Source organism: Tenebrio molitor, chromosome 9 (genome assembly GCF_963966145.1).
Source record: "Tenebrio molitor chromosome 9, icTenMoli1.1, whole genome shotgun sequence".
Classification (NCBI taxonomy): Eukaryota; Metazoa; Arthropoda; class Insecta; order Coleoptera; family Tenebrionidae; genus Tenebrio; species Tenebrio molitor.
Window position 1 is genome coordinate 19,359,431 of NC_091054.1, and position 19,877 is coordinate 19,379,307.

At 34.9% G+C, this 19,877-nt stretch overlaps 1 protein-coding gene across 5 annotated transcripts in view; it reads left to right on the forward strand.

Moving 5' to 3' along the window:
- Positions 1–223: 223 nt before the first annotated feature.
- The window catches only part of wge (winged eye), a 129,188-nt gene continuing 109,534 nt past the window's right edge, over positions 224–19,877 (forward strand). For 4 of the 5 annotated variants that reach the window (XM_069058908.1, XM_069058911.1, XM_069058912.1 and 1 more), the window contains exon 1: positions 16,128–16,177. In XM_069058908.1, the coding sequence (XP_068915009.1) occupies positions 16,143–16,177 (35 nt within the window). In that variant the 5' untranslated portion in view covers positions 16,128–16,142. Of the gene's footprint in view, positions 635–16,127; positions 16,178–19,877 lie in introns of those variants that run through there. The other variant, XM_069058909.1, reaches the window with a different exon arrangement.

Sequence of the window (19,877 nt, forward strand, 5' to 3'; positions counted from 1 at the left end):
GAAAATTTTATAATATCCCTGTATATCCGGTAGCCGTGAGTTGCGGAAAGTAGAAAAATTAGAATTACTGAGGAAAAGTTACCGAAGTCTTGGGCACACCGAACTATTTTTTCTTCACATCGTACATGCACCGGTGCCAACACCGCGTCCGTAAACAAGAGACGATCGCTCGCCGAGCGCTTCCGGATTCAACCGATGCAGCCGTAGTACACCAGTTCGTGTTCCCTTCCTTCTCGTCGACTCCAGTGAGCCAACGCCATCACTGTGGAAGGGAACGAATCATATTGGCAAACAATCAAATTCTTGTAACCGGTGAAACAGTTAAAAAAATCCCAAACGAACGAATTCCGAGCCGCGGACGCGAACAGACGCCGCCGATGGACACCGCCGACGGCGTTCGCTCTGTTTGATGGTTCCGGCCGCCTCCAGTGCAGTTCTCGGTGTGTTCGGCGTTTTATTCGTTATTTGTTGGTCGCCGCGACGAAGCCCAGCAAAGATGTGAGCGTGTTGGATGCAGAGTGTGCCTGAATCAGTGCTTTAGTTTTGTTTGTTGTGGTTTTTTTTTTTTACCAGAGGAGGATGCAGAAGAGTTTTTCGGCATATTGATTTTCGGATATTGGACCTACCCTTACATGTAAGTTTTGGCTTCCGCGTTCCAGAAACGTCGATCTGGGCCTAAATAGGCCAGCGCCAGAAAGTGACGTTCACCGGTGCAGGTGACGCGATTCAACACTCCCGGAACATTCCGGACAATCACACAATTCATATTTTTCCCGGAGGATTATCGGGAATCCGTCGGCAAACACCGCGTTTTATTTAGACGATTACGACGCAATATGAAAAATTATTGGGTGTAATCTTGGGTTATGTCGTTCATTACCCCGGAATACAGACAATCATGATCTCGCCGATGATAGACCAACGGATCGCACCAGTGCAATAATATCAAGTCGCGTGTGTCGTGACTTCCTCGAGTCAAAGTCGAGTCGTAGCTTAATTCACACGTCGATAGATCCTGCATTTAAAAATTTAGCAAAAACCATTTGTTTAGGAAATAGGGAGCGACACTTTTTGCCCGCGGTAATGTTAAATTATCCCTGGGAAAAGGTCAACCGTTTTTGGCGGGTAAAACACTTCTACGAAGAGTGTCCCGCTAGGTATATTTGTCTCTTAAATGCAAATAAAACATCACCTTTATAAATACCAGAGATAAAGTCAAATAGGATTTCAAATTTGTCGGTAATGTTGATACGGGATGGACGTTTTTATGATTATGATGATTAAAAGTCGGACTGAGTAGATTTTCTGTTTAAAACAAAATTAAAGAACTGAAATAATATTTAGTTTATTTTATGGTTGTGTTTGTTTTTCACTGGCCAAGTCAGAGGTGGGTGTTGAAAATTTACTACAAATTTTTATAAACTGGAACTGGTTACAAACTAGAGTGAGATCTTCACATGTTGGAATGATTCTGGGACGTTTATTGGAATCCAGTAGTGTTACAGAATCGCCATTATTTGTTGTTTGGTCACGTCTTTAACAAAAAAATGTGTTTTTAACTGAACACTTCTAAGAAATTTGACAAGTTAGTAACGAATGAGTTGAATTGAACTGAATCAACACAAGATATTTTCATGGGAGAAAACTCACGAGTGGAAAACTGTGATAAATCACAAAATTGGGAAAAGTTCTTCAGCTACTTATAGTAGTCATTTGTATCTTATAGTCAACTGTTTAACTCTTTCGTTATTTGAATTTTCATCGTTTGTTTCATTTGGCTTCCAATATATCGCTTGATATTTCTGGTTATGGAATATGTATTTAGTTTTTGTTCGTTGTTTAACTAATTCGCATAATATTTTTTCTGTGATGGTCTAGTTATAAATAGGTAATTTTTTACCTGGGAAAAGTAGATATAAAAAATTCATTTTACAAAATCCTAACAGACAGAGTAAACTATTTAGCATAAAGCAAGTGAACTTGTGATTTTTTTGTTAGATCGGCAACATATTTTAAGTTTTATGTTGGCGTTCAGGACTCTCACACTTACATTTCTCAAATAGCACGAAGTTGTCATCTAGCTTTATTTTTAGAAATGGTTTTTATTACTGAACATAATACATTTACTGTAATGGCTTTTATTTTAGAAGCGGATTGCAAAATGAAAATCAATTCACTTTAGTAAAACTTGTGTAAAATCTTACTTACTATGTTGATTATTCACAATAACACTAACTCTAACCTAAAAACTGATTCAAGAGATGACTTGTTGACGGTGACGAGGCTTACCAACTGGTCAGGGATGCCAACCCGATAAATTTTCGTAAGCTTTGACATTTCAAACAGTTTGCCATTCAATCTTTTGCAATTCATTTAAATCTACAGTGTCAAGTGCCACTTTAGAGTAAATTATATGGCACTGTTGTAGTCATTTACGAGTATTGAGAGTCAAATGTAACAATTTGAGTGGTTTGGTGGCGTCGCATTCAAATTGTCAAATACTGGATCGAAAAAACTTTCTTCGGTGTAAGAAGTTTATGTTTTCAATAGAGAATAAATATATTTTGGCGAAGTTGGATTGTTGTATTTTTGGTTTAAGCTCACGATTGTTAATTTACATTCGAGGACGCCAAATGACAGTTACGTTTATCACAGCCAATTTAGATATGTAAAATGAAACAGATCAAATGTAATGATTTACAATAATCCATTTGGTCTTACTGCATCTAAACTTTCACTAATTAGTTTCTGGAATGCAGCAAGAAGAACAAAAATTGGTTGTTCATAACCCCAAAAATGCATTTTTCTACGGGTTATTTTATCGGATTGTCACGTTAATTTAACTGTTAGTTTGGTGAAGAATGCTAAGTAAGAGTTAATTCTATTTTACAAAGTTGCAAGACTTGAGTGTTGGATTTTACAGTTCGGAGCAGTTTTTGAAGCCGAATCCAAACTGTTTCATTTAAACGTATTTTACAAACAGGAAGCTAAAGAGCAATAATCACATTATTGTTTTGACAGAAAGCAGACCTTTTTGAAAAGAAAATTCAAGAGTTAAGTCGACAGTTTTTATTTATTATACATATATCTTGCAGAAGTATTTCTTTAACAAGTTCTGAACTTTATTTTCTTCCATTAGAGCTATTTTTTGTATTCATTATGTTGCGATTCTCATTTGGTTTTTGGCTGCACATTCAGACTGTTAAATTTATATTTTACAAACAGGAAGTTAAAAAGCAATAATGACATGGTTATTTTGGCAGAAAGTCTATCCTTTAAAAACGAACTGAGTTGACAGTTTTAATTTGAATGAAGCTGCAAAAAGAATTTTTTAACAAGTTAAGATGTACCTACTTTCTGAAGTTTAGTTTGTTTGGATCGAAGGTATTTTTTGTATTGTTGTGTGAAACTGAGCCAGATAAACAAGATCAAAACGTGATTTCTGTTGGAACAGTATTATTGATGGTAGAGTTTTTTTTATGTATCGGTGTGTACTTTTGCACTGAATTATTTATAGCTTGTTTTAAAATCTATTTTCTTTAAACGACAATCCACACAGGATTTTCCCAACACTATTTGTCCAGAATTTTTAACATTTCCAAACGTAAAATTGAATTGAAGTGCATCATCCAGAAACATTATTTTGTAGCTCCACATATCTCAGTGTGGACTACCTTTTCTTTTCTTTTATGTATGTAAGATACGAGTATAAGTACCTTCCAGTAAATTTTCTTTCTCTTCCATAATTACAATGATACTCAAACTTTCTAACCAACAGTAACAACTAATACAGGAGTAACTGCTAACATCTGTTAGTTATCAATGAGTAATACTGTGTTATACCTTTGATGGACATTCTACTCTTGCATGGAATGGAATCGATTTTTCCACGGCACTAATTCCGGTGGGATCGTAACCATATGTACCATTTTTACTTCATACAGAAAATGCAAAATGAACGTTTCTAATGGAAATAGAATACGCCTTGTGCTGGTTATTGACTGATCGACGCCACAAATTTTTCTCATTTATTTGTTGGTTGTGCAAGAGTCCAAGAACAAGCATTATGACTGTAAAGAAGTTTCCCGCCAAATGACAGCATTGAAAACATTTTTAAATAAACATTTGAGTCATAGCTCGAGGAGGATATCTGTATTTTTCGATATGCAAAGTAAACAGTGATTACGATTATGTGGAGTGTTTGAGCAAAACGATAAAAAATGCAGATTTTATATTTATTCAGAACAACTTTGTAGAATGGGGTAATGACTTCGGTTTATTTTTAAGTTTTGGATGTGGTACAACAAAAGACTTCTGCACTTCTACATTACAACTTGTCTAGCTTTGTTGCGATCACATGACTTATCATAGATTCACACTGCAAATTTTCGACTATTATTTTTTATTTATTGTTGACTACTTGCCGTGTGGTATTATTACGGTAACAGCACCAGTCGTGACTTCTACCCAATCAAGGAATAGAAAAACCGAGGACCTGTGATGACTTTCGAATCTAAATAAGCGGACATATATTTCTCTTCTGACAACTTTAATATTTTTACACAACGCTTCCATTTAGATTCTTATCGTTATCTTTGACATTATCATCATCAATACTGACTCTTGTCTGACTAATCTTCTAGGATTTTAAATTATTTTTATTTATGTGTTTGATGGTTAAATGTGAAATTAACAAATAACCATTTTGAATTTAAAAAAATGGCAACATGTCGCTAATTATGTAACAATCCATTATTGAGTGTTGGGTGTTCAAGAGGTTATTAACTTTTATCTTTTACACCAGATTCTTAACACGCACGCTGACAAATTCCTCCGATAGTCAATTATTATCGATCCTGGAAAACCACTGAGAAGTAAGACCGTCGTGAATATTTCCGTTACCAATATGGTACACTGACAGTTAAAGTTTAAAGAAATTGTAATAAGCATATTCCGTTTTCCAAAAAGGAAGAAATGGGTTTTGTAATTGTAATAATTTTTCCTTCGGGTGAATAAACGGATAACGTGCTCGCGGTTAATATTTCCAGAAGTCATAAAAGTAAATTGTTCGAGTTTATTAAAGCAAACCCAAAACTAGTCGAGGTCAGGATCTGTAAAAATCATTTGTTTAAAAGGATACAATTTATGAACGGTTTCAAAATATGTATTTCCACAAGCTGAAAAGAAGTGTGCTTCGTTACTTTCAGCGACCAACAAAAATGAAAAATCTATAAAATACGCTGTATCAAGCGAGCATGCGATATCGAAAAAAATGATGTTATTTCCTGAGGAACTAGACCGCAAAACAAAATACATATTCATAAAAATTACATTTCTAAAACCAACAGTTCTTGCACTGATAATTGAGTTTTTGCTCGAAATTGTTTTCGGTATGTTGTCAACTCTTTTCACATTTTTTTTTTCATTTTATCGATACAATTCTATAATTAATCAACTTAAGTACATAACATTTTTGTTTTACAATACAAAAATTTCCGATAATAATGCGGAATCTGGAAAAGTGCTTGCAGCGTTTCCACGTTGAATGGCAAGGGAAATCCTCTCAAAAAGCAATTTCTTTGATTTTGAATTGCCTGATTCCGTAGTAAGTCGGTTTCCCATGACGTTAATGAAATCGATGGCTTATTTGCACCAAGGGCCTAAGGTTTCAAAGGCTGCTAAACCTTTAAATACGTAATTTATAGTATACAGGATTATTCTAAATGATTGTAGTCCAAGTTGGCGTAAAAACTGAATATAAAATTTATGGTTGCCGCTCCATATAAAAATTTTCAAAATAATGTGAATAAGTGAATATACACCGTTCACATAGAGGAGTTAAACAACTCAGTATTGTTAGATTCAATCGTTAATTTAAAAAGAAATTAATACAATTCTCATCATCGCACTTTTCACTTAAAAAATGACAATGACACTAATGACAGTGACAAAAACTGACAGTTCACAGTGAGGCGGCAAAAATTTCATAACATGGGCATGGCTTGCTTCGACTACAATCATTTAGAATAACCCTGTACAAGAGGAGTAGAAAAATTATTTTATCCAACACCTGTTTATTATAATGAAGTCATAATAATGCCGATTTTGAATATATTATGAGGTCTATAAAACACTAGTGGACTTATGAACCCATAATTAAACTGTTTTTATAATTAATGAGTTTAGAGAGACTTAAACAGTTTATTGAACATCAAAAAGAATAAGAACTGTTACAGAAGGAGGTGTTGGATAAAATTATGTATTACACTCGTGACTTATTTACCTTATAAGACACTTGTATAATAAATAGCTATTATTCATTTTGCAACTGAATGAGCCAAAAAAAAAAAACACAAAATGCGTCTGGAAATTTGTAGAAGCCATAAAATTCCTGTTGCGTGCGGATTACTTTGTTGAAAGATTCATCACAAATACAATTGCAATAGTATAACGTCGTTAGGGTGCCGAGGAATACAGGGTAAAAATGACTGCAATATTTCACTCCAGATTATTTTTTGCCAACTTAATCTTCATTTCTTTATTACTCAAGTCAATGAAAATCTAGTTGTGCTGTTGGTATCTGGCTGGAAATGGTATATTTCGTTTCAGAAATTGACAACATAGTACTAAAAAGCACACAGCAAAGAATGCACAATAACATGAACACAATACAAAGATAAAATATGTGGAATAATGATATTTAACACAAATTCATTATACATTCTTTAAATGTATTTTTTATAACTCAAATTTATGCGAGTTACAGTGTAAAAATGAATACCTACGGAATTAACTTAATTATTATCTCATTTGCATTAATTAAACGAATTGCGTGGCCAAGAAGTTTTTTCTAACAACACGATTTTTTTGTTCTGGATGTGGTATGCGTACAATTCTGAATTATTAAGTGAATTTTGGGCGGGAATTGTACGACCACAATCACCAGTCATAAATTTCCATGTTCAAATGAATAAGGGACGACCCCTGAACTCGAAAACCTGTTTCACCTGTCATAAAAAACCGTACAAGTGGTGTAAAAACAGGTTCACTTTTTGAAATCTGCCACCATATATTATTGCTACTCTGTGAACAGCCAGTGCCAAATCTATTAAACTGTCTTGCACTATTTGAACGTATCACCGATTTTAGTGTGATATCTTCACTTCTTCCGAGGAGATAACGCAACAATTTTAAGCACAACAAACATTATTTATCTTGCTTTACAATCGAGTTTTAAGAGACGAAACTTATTTTCCGAGCAGCTCTTCGGACACCATGTTGATAATAATTATTTTTAATCTACAAAGAAAATAAAACACTCAAACACTGACACCGAACGGATGCAGCACTAGAGCAATGGGTGTGTCAGGTTCCCCTCGTTTCCCCTACGTCTAGCACAATGGTATTTTTATGTGGTGTTTAAAGCAGGATATGTGAGCGATAATCCCTGCATTAGTAGTGGAAGCAGTACTAGTTCTATTGTTACGAATATGTAAAATTTCAGTTCTCCTCTTAACTGTCTCTCTTTTGTTTTTGTCACCATATTTGACAAGATAAGTTAAGCTCATTATCCTTAATATTTACCAAACTCGTTATGTCATTTTTCAGGTTTTTTCACCAAATTGTGTTGACTTCAGGCCTGGTTAAACAAGTCCTCTAACATGATTGTATAAGCGTTTTAGCTTAGTCTTGTTCTGCGATATTTTAAGAAATCGGAAAATTACGAAGCGAGCTAATAAATTGCGGTTTTCAGATCCCTTTGGCACTTTGCACAAGGGAAAAACTAGCTTTTGAAATTTTAAATTGTCGAATTCTTTCTGAAGTTTATTGCTTTGTTTATCGAACTCAGTTTTAATGATGTCTGTTTTTTGAAATCTTAATTTGAAAAAAATATTGAAGATATCGTCAAGACGGAGATAAATTGACAATTTGACCCGAACGTATTTGACTTTGTCAAACAAACATCCAAATTATCCAAACACGAGATGCTGTGCAAATATGCGAGTTCCCACAAGGTTTAAAAGTTATCAACAACGTTGTGACATCAATAAATAATCGAATCGATGGTTCCGACACGATTCGGGACCACAAACCAGAATAGAACGTCTCCCGCGAAGATCCTCTCGGGGGGTTTAAAAATAAACTGTGAATTTTTTCCCTTAGTGCAAAATTTGCCACGATTTGGTGTTAATTTCGTGAAGAAAATCGCATCGCGGGGGGTAAGATTTTCGGCTGGACCCGAGCCAATCTTCTTTTCTTAACCTTGACTGAAATGCGTGCCCTATATTTACACCAGGATTGATGTTGTTTTCGTTGCCGAGACGGTTTTTTTTGTTGTGTGCCTTGCTAACCGCTATTTTCCGGCGTCTGCCTGGAAAATACCCTAATCTGTGTTATCGAAAAAAGACGAGAAAAACCGTAAGCGATGGAAATTCCGTGTCGGTGCTATTTCTGGTTCCACCTGCCTCGCCGCTTTAATATTATCGAATGTGTTGTTTGGGTTTGAGGAATAAACAGCTGGGTCATAACGTGAACACGTCGTACTTATTATTTGGGAATTGCAATTTTCATTCAGCTGTTCGGGAGTGTCGGGAGTTGCGCTGCGAAAATGGTGCCGATTAGAGGTCAAGGAAGCGAGGTGGAAAGGAGCGGGTTTGGCATTTTCCGATTCAATTACTTCTTTTCTGTTAAATGATTGCTCAATTAGAATACGTACCCAGTTAAATATCATCGATAAAATCCACCAGAAAATGTTTGAAGGAAAGAACTACTGAAGAATCTGAGGAGTTTTGTCGCACATGAAAATGCTTGGTCAAAAACTTTTCTCAAAACTTGTTGGGTGAAAGTGCTAAAACAGATGTGCCGGTCCCAAATTAATATCAGCCAGTGGTACGGTTCTATCAATCGTTTACTCAATTGGACTGAAAAATGTAAGGTCAGCTGTAAATAACAAGACATTTAGGTTTACGTCCGTGCCAAAATGATTTAATTCAATCCCGAGTTGCATTAATAGATGCCACGAACAAATTTGAAAATTGCGTGGAGTTTCGGTCGGTTACTATGTCACAGACAAGGTGCAATTATTTTTGTCGTGCAGTTATTTTTTGAAACAAATAATTTTGAATTTATTTGTAGCAGTTTTGAATAAAGAGTTTATAAATAGTGCAGTTCAGTTGTGCATCGTAAACTGGCTGAGATTAGGCTTTAAATTGAGCTTTAAATATTGCACTAACAACCGCAATTGACTCTCCTGAATATATTTAAATTGCTCTTGAAAACATGTGAGTTAATTGTGTTTTTTTTTAAATTATAAACTGTCACAATTATGCACAATTATTTAACATTTTAGTAAAAATAGCAGTAATACATATTTTTGTTTTATAATACAAAAATTTCCGATAATAATGTGGAATCTGGAAAAGTGCCCCGAATGCTTGCAGCGTTTCCACATTGAATGGCAAGGTAAATCCACTCGAAAAGGAATTTCTTTGATTTTGAATCGCTTGATTCTGGCAGTAAATCGGTTTCCGACGACGTTAATGAAATCGATGGCGTCTTTGCACCAAGGCCCTAAGGTTTCAAAGGCTAAACTTTTAAATATCTAATACCTGAAAATTCCGACGTTTTCAAAACGTAACTTGTATTATTGGAATTTATCATTTGTAATCTGAGAGAAGTTTTTTATTGTTATTCGCGTCTTTTGCATCTCTATACCGTTGAAGTGGCTTTTTTTTTGTAACCGGAGTTGAAACACAGGCGACTCGACCGAGTCAAATGTAAAGTCATTTGAAGCACTATTTATTTATCATTAATTACACGAAATATTTAATAATGAAATAATCCCTATTAAAAAATAACGAAATTATTACGTAATATTTAACCAGTGCCACTGTGGTATAAGACGAGTCTCCCATATGCATGGATGACAGATGTCAAAATCAAAAATAGCAAGATGGCCGTTCAACGTTAAAAAGTAAACTAGACTCTAGTAGACTTTACTAAAACTATTGAACCTTGAAGTACTAATAATATTGTAACAAGAGAACTAAGAATTACTGGTGCCTTAAAATTTGAAAATTGTCATTTTGCGACAGCAAAAGAATAAAAATGAGTTCATGTCCGATTTTTTTTGATCCGCTTGAAGATATAATATTATAATGCATATCATTTAGAGTAGAAGGTTTTATCATTCAGAGTAGAAGGTCTTTTTGTGCTTCGTCGCGGTCTTCAATCTCTGGGCTTAGCACAAAGTCTCACACCTACTCTTAATGATATAATTAACTATTTTTCTATTACCTCAATAGAAAGGAGGCATTTCCTCCTTCGTTTGAAGATCGAAACTATGCTATTCTCTCCTTAGTAAAATTTCTTTGAGTCCGTAGTGAATAAAAGTATAAACGTCAGGTTGACACATCATTTATTGAAAAATGAAAAATACTACCATTTTGAGTTATCGTAATCTAAAAAGATTTTAAAAACATTATAATTTATTTTATCTACGGCTGCTTGGATAAGTCGTTATTACCACACTCATTTACAGTCATTTGAGTTGCGTAATGTATTTCATTACCGCACTGGTTTCATTACGTAACGCATTTTTATTTAGAAGCAAAGACAAAATTTATTGAAATACAACAATACAAAAGAAAAGCTAGGTACTTATTGTAAATACATAACACAGTCCTTGCATTTTGTTCGCCCAGTAGTAGCCGGCATCGACTTCGTTTCGGTCTTCAATCTCTGGGCTTGGCACAAAAAGACTCACTTCCACTTTCAATGATATCATCTACTACTCTCTTTTGGGTTACTTGCACAAGAGACCACTTTGTAATAACACGTCATACTGGAAAAACGACGCAAACTGCAGTGACACCTCCAGAGACGCTCGTCTCTTGCACTCCAGGTCGTCCTCGAAACAGGATCACACACTTTTCCACACCAGGTTCTGGTTCTTTTCTCACTTGACGTCGGGGTAACCCCAATGTACATTTTTCGAAGTCACTTCACTTCCGAGAGCCGCGATAACACGTAAACGACCCGGTTCTCAATTATGAAAAATTTAAAACAACGCGTTGTTTACAAACAGAATTAGTTGGTTGTCCTGGTATTGAGCAAATTGTTTCAATCTTGTTGCTTTGATTTTGAATTAAAACGTTTGAAACTGACATTTAACAATTATCAAAATATATTTTTGTAAATGTCAAATTTGACGTTTTTGCCAAAAATTGATTTTTTTAATTAATAATTCGAAGCCGTAGATAAAATGTTGTACATAACACGTGGGCTAAAGCATATTACAGGAAACTCGTGTGTTACAGATAAACTCGGGCTAACGCCCTCGTCATCTGCAATCTTCACACTCGAGTCCTGTAATATTGCTTTTATCCCACTAATTATGTAAATAACTATAACAATAATTATAATCGTATAGTCTATTAAAAAAAAAAAAAACAATTGTCAATGTCAAAATTCCCTCAAAGACTAGGCTGTACCACCCTAAAACCTTTCGTTCCGGAACATCTGTGTTGTAAAATCTCCCTAAATCAGGTTTGAGAGTATCTCAATAATTTTCAAAAGTCAGAAAAGTTTCAGGTGTAAGCAAATTTTACACCAAAAGACAAGAAATAAAGACGCTAATGACACTGAAAAATACAACTGACATATTCAGTAACGCAAACGCCTCTACATCAGGTTTTTAACGTGAAATTAGATTTTTACGTTTTAGTAATAAATCCAATTATGCCATTTTAACTTCTTTGAAAATATCCTGGGGAACGATTTCTTCGGAATCTTTTTCTCAAAAATTCAAGAACGATCCATCATAACTAGTCAGAATAATTTTTTGTTTGTTTATTAAACGCAACTCTGGTAATGGCAAGGGTGCTTACTCTGAAGCAATAATTTTGAGAAAATTTATTTTTCTTTTATTAAAAGAAGGTAGTATGTAGTTAGTTTGTATGTTTATCTTTGGAATAAAGTGTCATTTTCTCCTTTGGGTAGTTATGCCTTCGGCTACGCTTTGTATATCACTTTTTACTAGCGGGAGGAATTAATATCCTTTTATCCCTTGTTACACAAATACCTACACTCACCGGCAAAAAAAACGGAACACTAATTAGTCAACAACAAATTCTTCCCATAATACCTATTTTGATGTATTTTGACCAGGAGGCAATGATAGCAAACATAACCTTGAGCATCAGCATAGGCTATTTTATTAGCAATTTCGCATAAAAACAAATTTTTTGCTTAAAAACCTTCTTTTCTTAAATTTACCATTTTTATAATAATCAAGCAACCTGGTTAGATTTTTATAACTTTTGTAATTTTTTATTGTTGTTAACTTCGAATTTAAGTGCAGAACGTAAAAAAATGCCTCTAGCTGGTGTAAATATTACCAGAGCAGTAGCTTTGGTTGAAGACTGTTGTTGTTTCCGATATGCAGCTAATGCTATTGAGGCTCCTCTTGCTGGTCGTCACAGAGCTGTTAGAAGGTTTCAAGAGACTGATTGAAAAAGAGCAACCACATACCGCGACGATAGATTTTTAAATAATAATGGTGTCCCGCTTTTTCTGCCGGTGAGTGTATTTGCAACAGTAGAAAGTATAGTTGTCCAAGAACCCTAACATAGTGCCCTTTAAATTTCAACAGTGCAGGGATTATTATTTTAGGGCGGACGCCAACTCGGCACTTTATTATACCTAGGTAAAATTTGCAATAAAGTACAACAGGCCATCTCGGCACCGGTAGCCCATGGATAACCGGCCAACTCGGCACCGCGGTCAAGCCAACTCGGCACTGGGTACCTGGGACGGTCCCTCTTTAATATCGCAGCCAGTGACTAGAGTTCTTGCGGGAATATATCAGAGATTATAAAATGAGATGAGGAAATACTTTTTTTTTATAATATACAAATATAATGTTATTTTTATAGGACATTTATAATTAAATATTAACTACAAGACTACTAATTAATTATTAATCTTATATCTATATGAAATTTAACATAAAATAACATTTTTAATTTACAATGCGAAAATTTCCGATAATAATGCGGAATCTGGAAAAGTGAAATAGATTTTACATAACAATTCTGATATTTGATAATTATCATATTCAAATATTTTCTGAAATACAAATTTCTCCGCTTCTTTTACTTTTTTGGTTTTTACAATTATTTGCGTTCTAATACTCTGAATTTTTATGTATATAAAACATTGATACTCAAGAAGAGTTTTTACAAAAATATTAATATTTGGGTGCGTATGGTAGAAGGATTTGGCAAAATGCGAATGAAACGATTCACATGGATTGGTAGTTAAGTATAAATGACTTGATTTAGAGGCCCACAAAGAAGGGCGAAATGTGGAAGCTTCCCTTCAGGAAATACCCTCTACTAGGGGGCATCATATAGACAGGTAGTGAGTGGGCGCTTAGTGTCGAGTTGGCCTATCTCTTGGGGTGTCTTTGAAAACTACCTGTTTTTTTTTGGTGTCGAGTTGGCCGGTCAATGTTTATTGCTTCTAAGGTTTGGTGTCGAGTTGGCCTAGACCCTTATTTTACACCTGGTACTGAGAAGAGGGCAACATAGTCTCAAAGCCCTTTTTTATTTACGTCCGTTACGTGCTTCTTTGTTAAGCTAGAAAATTTTTCAACGATAGGGCCTACGAGTACAGTACATCTTTAGAATTCTCGGACATGGAAAACATTTTCTTTGTTCCAGATATTCTGATAACATCGATTATTCTTCAAGTATTGATTTTTTACTAGTTTATTTTGTCTTGCAGTTATTTTTTAACTTCCAGTTTATTATTTTGTGGCACGAATGTTATAGGTTATTCGTTTCGAAAACCACCGTACGGGTTTTTATTTCATACTGTCGGGTAGATGCTCGATTGCATCATCAATTTGAGTCCGGTAGGTGAGTTATAACAGTATCAGAGCCGGAAAGTGTCACTTAGCAACACCTACCGGACTGTTTTCCTTTTATACATCAAATCTGACATTGAAAAGTGAAAAAGTCAAAAAATATTCGATCTAGAAAAACAATAGCAACGGCCGTTGCCACAGGAAAAAAGGTGATGCTATTTTCACAATATAATGTGATTTTTTAATTTTTGAAATAAAATGATGATGCACAAGAGACTTCCAGTATGAAATAAAATACGTTACGATATACATCCGGTAGTACTTGTAACAGGTACTCGTTTAGACATTCTAGACTCGGCTCCTAACGTCGCCTCGTACTGTTACAAGTAACCTACCGGACTTATAACGTAAATTACTATTTCCGAATTTAGTGAAGGTGTAAACCAGTTTGGCACCTGTTGCTGGGGTGGTTAGACAAATAGAAGATTGTATCATTAAGAGGAGAAGTGAGAAATGTTTCAAATGATCTTACATTTGACTCGGTCGAGCCGTAGTGGACATTTCAACTACTTGGATTTGAAGTGTTCTATCGTTTTTATAGAGATACAGAAAGGCTACATTTTACAGCGCGAGGCTTTTGGATTGAAACACGACCGCACAGCGGGAGTGTTTTAACAAAAACCGAACGATGTAAAATGCCTATCGCATTAGTTATGTATTAATATTTTTGACCGACGACCCACAAAATGACACCATCAGACTTTAGACGAAAACAATAAAATTATGTTCATTTTCGAAGACTGAGCGGATCAATGGTGGCGGTGTCTTGTTCTTGTCTTAGTATAAATGGACTTCATTTATGATAAGCTAACTTTAGTTTTGGAGGTCCCAGAAAGCTTAAAATATCTGCGTTACTTTACACACTCAGTGCGGTAAAATGACAGATAGTTTTGTTAGTGTGTAAAAATCAAGATACCGTAGCTGTTCAAAATGTGTGAACATCTCATTTAGAGTTGAGGAGGCCAAAAAAATATTTTCACTTAATACATACCGGGTGTAGAATGGATTTTGGTACATAGGCACTTGTAGAGTTTTCAAAATGATTCCCAATTCTTATTTGTTTTATTTTTTAACATCTTCCGGAAGTACACAATAATGGAAAGAAGAATTGAAGAATTTGTCAAAATAGCAATATCTGTGAAGTGTAACCGAGGTGACAACCAAAGATGACAGTGTATGATATTTGATATGGCAAACTTGGAATTGGTCGCTCAGGATAGAATGCAGGAAATGTTGCTTGCATGTCTCTAAAAGACAATCCGGAGTAATACCATTTTACTAAGTTAACTTTTTCTTCTTTGTTAAAAGAGTTCATTCTTTGAGGAATCAGCAAACTCGTTACGTTTGTCAAAAAATGAACTTTATTGTTGTCGGGAGTCATGGCTATTACTATTTTATCGGTAGATTTTTAATATTTAATTTTTCTTGTCTAACAGAACCAGCAGGTGTTAGAAAATAATTAGAAAAGAATTTAGGTACAATTTTTTTTACTCTACAACTTTTGTGTTTAAGGTTTTGTTGAAAAATAATTAGGGGAGCGAATATCAGAGGATTTTCACTATTGCACGTAAAGTGCCTATGTACCAAAATCCATTCTATACCCTGTATATTTACTACATTTATTGTATACAGGTGTTTCTTAAATGCTAGTACAAAAAAAAAAAACTGGGTCATATGGATATTCTAAAGAGTCCAGAAAACCATTTTTTTTTTAATCTAAGACGGTAGGGATAAACTAACCCTGTCCATGCACATTCTACGCCACAGACACAACAATTGTAAACAATAAGTTAAACCATAGCAACTCGACATGCTATGAACAAAAATACAACAAAGTTATTATTGTTGCTTGACAACCCCAGTTACATTTTTAATTACCTTTAATTCAGCAGCGTACTGACAATTTTAACCAAAATTTAATTTATTTTTATCTCTAAAACGAAAAGACTTATTAGATAATTTTTTTGTCTATGAGTTCTACTCATCCTCACCTATTGCGAGTCTTTTTTTGTTCTAGCATTTAAGAAACGTCCTGTATGTACGTCTCATGTTTATAAACTAAATTATTATATTGCTTATTGTGATGCTTATCGATTTAGATTAGATATACATAATCAGTTTACTATAATTGCAACTTTTTATATCGTTATTGTCAACATCCTGAGTAGAATCTGTCCATCAGCTAATTGGTTTTTCTAGACTTTTCTTCCAAATGAAACAGCGAAAATTCTCATCCTTCAAGAGAGTGTAAGTGGTCTTTACTGTACAGATACATAAATAGCAATACCTAGTAGATAATAATTTATTAACATAAAGGCGATTATTTTCACATTTGTATGACAAAGTCTTTTTCTATGACTAACATTTTCATCAGCGTGCAGTTCCAACGACAATATAATTTTATTGGACACTGTCGTAGAAGTTGCATGATTTATATTGTTCTAAATTTAATAGCAATGCATTAGACACTAAACGCAGGGGAGATAAATGAGATTCCCCAGGAGCACTGGAAAGAACTGTAGGTAATTTTAGAAGAGAAATATGTTTTTTCAATTTTAAGTAAGTCGCTTGAAAACAGCGAGTTCAACAGAAATATTAAATTTGAAACTGGGTATATGATTTGCGGCGTTTTTTTTAAATGCATTATACGTTAAAACTTGGTTGTAGAATATTTTGTAAACCTGTTGCAAATTCTTGTTTGATGCCGACTATTTGTTCGTAAAATAAATATTTTTGTTATGGAATGGATTTCTCGTCGAGTTATGTTTGGATGTAAAAGCCAAAATGTAGGAATCAACTTGTAACATACGCAACGTATTCCGTATTTTTTTTTTACTAGCACAATAGACAATTTTTCTTTTAGAATTATTTTGGCAAAGCAGCTCTGCCAAGAGATTGTTATGTCCATGTTTATTTTCCGACTCTATAAAAGCAAGTCCATTAAAGTACTCATGCGTTTGACTTTTTGTGCTAGGAAGGATTCTATCACCCTTGGCATTTATTTTATTCAGAACAGTAACCGTTCTGTTTTAATTTGATTTATTCATATAATACGTTTTATGATTTCATATTATATCAAAACCAGTAGGCAACTAGGCTAGCTCCGACATACGTTTAATAATGTCTCCTTTTTTATCTTTAATTGTATTTTATTTCCTATTGCGGAAGTTGAAAAGAGCAATTCTGTCACGAATTTTCCAGTGTTTGGCTTTGTCTCCTGGGGAATTCTCCCACTCTTCGCATTTAATCGTAACTTTCGTAATGACAGCTTAATGAAAAATAATGTGATATTTTGTCCGATGCACGTCTTTGTTTTGACGGGAATCCTGGCCTCGTAACCGGCTTTGTTGAACGTTTCCGAGCAGGACGCCCACGCCGAACCATCTTCATCGACCGGGCCTACCCTCTCTCGCTATGCGGCAGAATCGAGAAGAGGGAAGCCGAAACCCTCCCCGACCGGGTGAAAGTATATCCCTTTGTTGCGGATGCAAGAGATATTAACAGAAACGACTGCTATTCGACGACGTAAAGTAGGAGAATGATTGTTTTATTGCCTGAAGTTATTTGAAGATCATGTCGACCGTACTTTTCAATTATACCGAGTGTCTGCGGTCGGACGCTAAAAATGGGTGGTTCGGAGTTGTTACATTGAGGCGCCATTATTTACTGGAAGTGACACCAAATTGGGGTTCAGTTTGAAAGGCTTTATTTGTATCGCGCATAAAAGAATGTTTGTAACAACGTTCGCCGTGTTGAATAGAGCGGTCGTTATATCCGGTGATATCATATCGAATTTATTTGTTGTTGCACTATTTCGAAACTCTAGGAGAAAAATGAGTGGTGAGTTTGGTTACAAAAGCAACATGCGACGCCACCATCTTACACGTTACCCTTTTCAGTAACTAAAGTGATTCTTTTTCACTTAAACATCGCCAAACATTGGCCCCGGAACATCATTAGTGGACGTCTCAACTTTGTAGATGAGAACATTTTCCAATTTAAATTCCTCACAAGATATACGACATCCAAAAAATGATTAAAGCGTACACCCGAACGACTTGGGATAAATTATTTGAGGAACGTTTATACAGGTAGTAAATTTTTCGTTCCGGTGTACCTTATCTCCGGTCCGCGGTCAGTTTCTGCAGTTGACGTTTGTTTCTCTTTTTAACCCCCAGGCACAGTTGTGGTCCAATTTTGAAACACCTGTTCGGGTGTCAGTTTTTGTTTATCGACGCATCCGTGATGATTGAAGGTCGGAAGTACAAATTTACCGACAGATACAATTTTATAAATGTTGGAAACGAAGAAACCGGTGTTTAACTTTGATCGATGTGGAGCAGTTTTACTACAAATTGTAATTAAAGGTTGGGGCTTTGATAACGGTCGACCAGATGCGGATACTTGGTTGAATTCTGAAATGGTTCAATTTTTTGAAAAAGTGGTTCCAGTTAGAGGAAGACCAATAAGTCAATTGTTTGAATACAATTATTATGGTAATTTCATTTGAACTGTAGATCTTTACATATTTAAAAATGTCATTACTCATTCACTACGCTTTATTATTTTTTTTTATAATTTAAGTAGTTTATTAGTGAGTAAGATCAGCAATTATTGTAGACAAGATACTCCAGTAATTGCCGGATTGTGCAATATAGGCGATAAAAAAAAACAAACAATCCACAAACATCGTCTCTATTCGATAAATTTTAATCGTCGGGGGCAGGAACTCGTCGGCGATAGTCGGATATCTTGCTATCTCGGACCAATAGAATTCTTGTTCGTTAGCGAACACTTATTAACGATTAAAAGGTGGTTCAGATGTTGAAGTATGGGCAGGTAACGTGTTTGGGAAATGTCCGAATGATCGACAAGTTGGCGTTTCACAGAAGCCCCGAATAATCAATCCGAAACCGGTTTGAAGGTTACAGAGCGGAGTTACAGTTGAAATTCTGCGTTGTGGTAGATCGAATCGGTAACCACAGTTGGGTGTTACAGCGAAATTTGTAAAAGAATTTGAAGTCTTTTTTTTCACGTGTAATCTGTTGGTTTAGGATTTTATGGCTTCATTTTGGATTTGATGAATGCCGGTGGTGGTTGCAAATAGGAAGGAAACTTCATCGGAGCTAATTTTAATATTGAATGGGATAGAGTTATGTCAATTTAATGCATATTTCTTCATTTCTCTGCAAAGATAAACACATTTGGATTTTAGTGTAATATTGAGGCGGCAACGCAAGCTATTTCTGGTTCGTCCGTCGGATCGTGAAAGAAGTGAACTATTCGACTACGCTACGGATTTTCATTGATTCAAACATTATTTCTCATCTTAAAAATTCTACATTTTCTTTAAATTACTGGTAAATTCGAAGTACTCGTTGTGGGAAAAGTTTCAATACGGAAATTCGTTTCAAATTCAAATTTTTAATTGAAGGAATGAATTTGTTCAAAGTTTTAATACGTTCAGCGATATTTTTAATCAAAAGTTCCACAAAGTTCTGACTTCCTAGGACACAGTATTGGAAAGATTTATGTAAAATTTACCTCAGAGAATACCACCATATCTTCACATAGACTTCTCTGTATTTTCCAATTGAAGTTTTTCTTGCCTACTTGCAGAACATATCAATAAAATACTCTCACTAATCAATAATATCACAATTAATTGTTAATACTAGACCTAGACTGGATGTATTTTATCTAAAGCATGGTACCACGACTCATTAAAGAAAATTGCAATTGTGAAATTTATGAGCTCGCAGCCAACTTGTATTTTTAGTAGGTCGTGAAATTATTCTAGCTTGTAAAAAAATATATAGTATGTTGTACGTAGTTTTCCCTTACCAGATACACTTGCTGAGAGCGAGTTTAAATCCCGAGCATCGACCGAGCAATTTCTTTGTAAATTTTGTAAATAAAACAATTTTCCTTTCTTTTTCTCATAGAA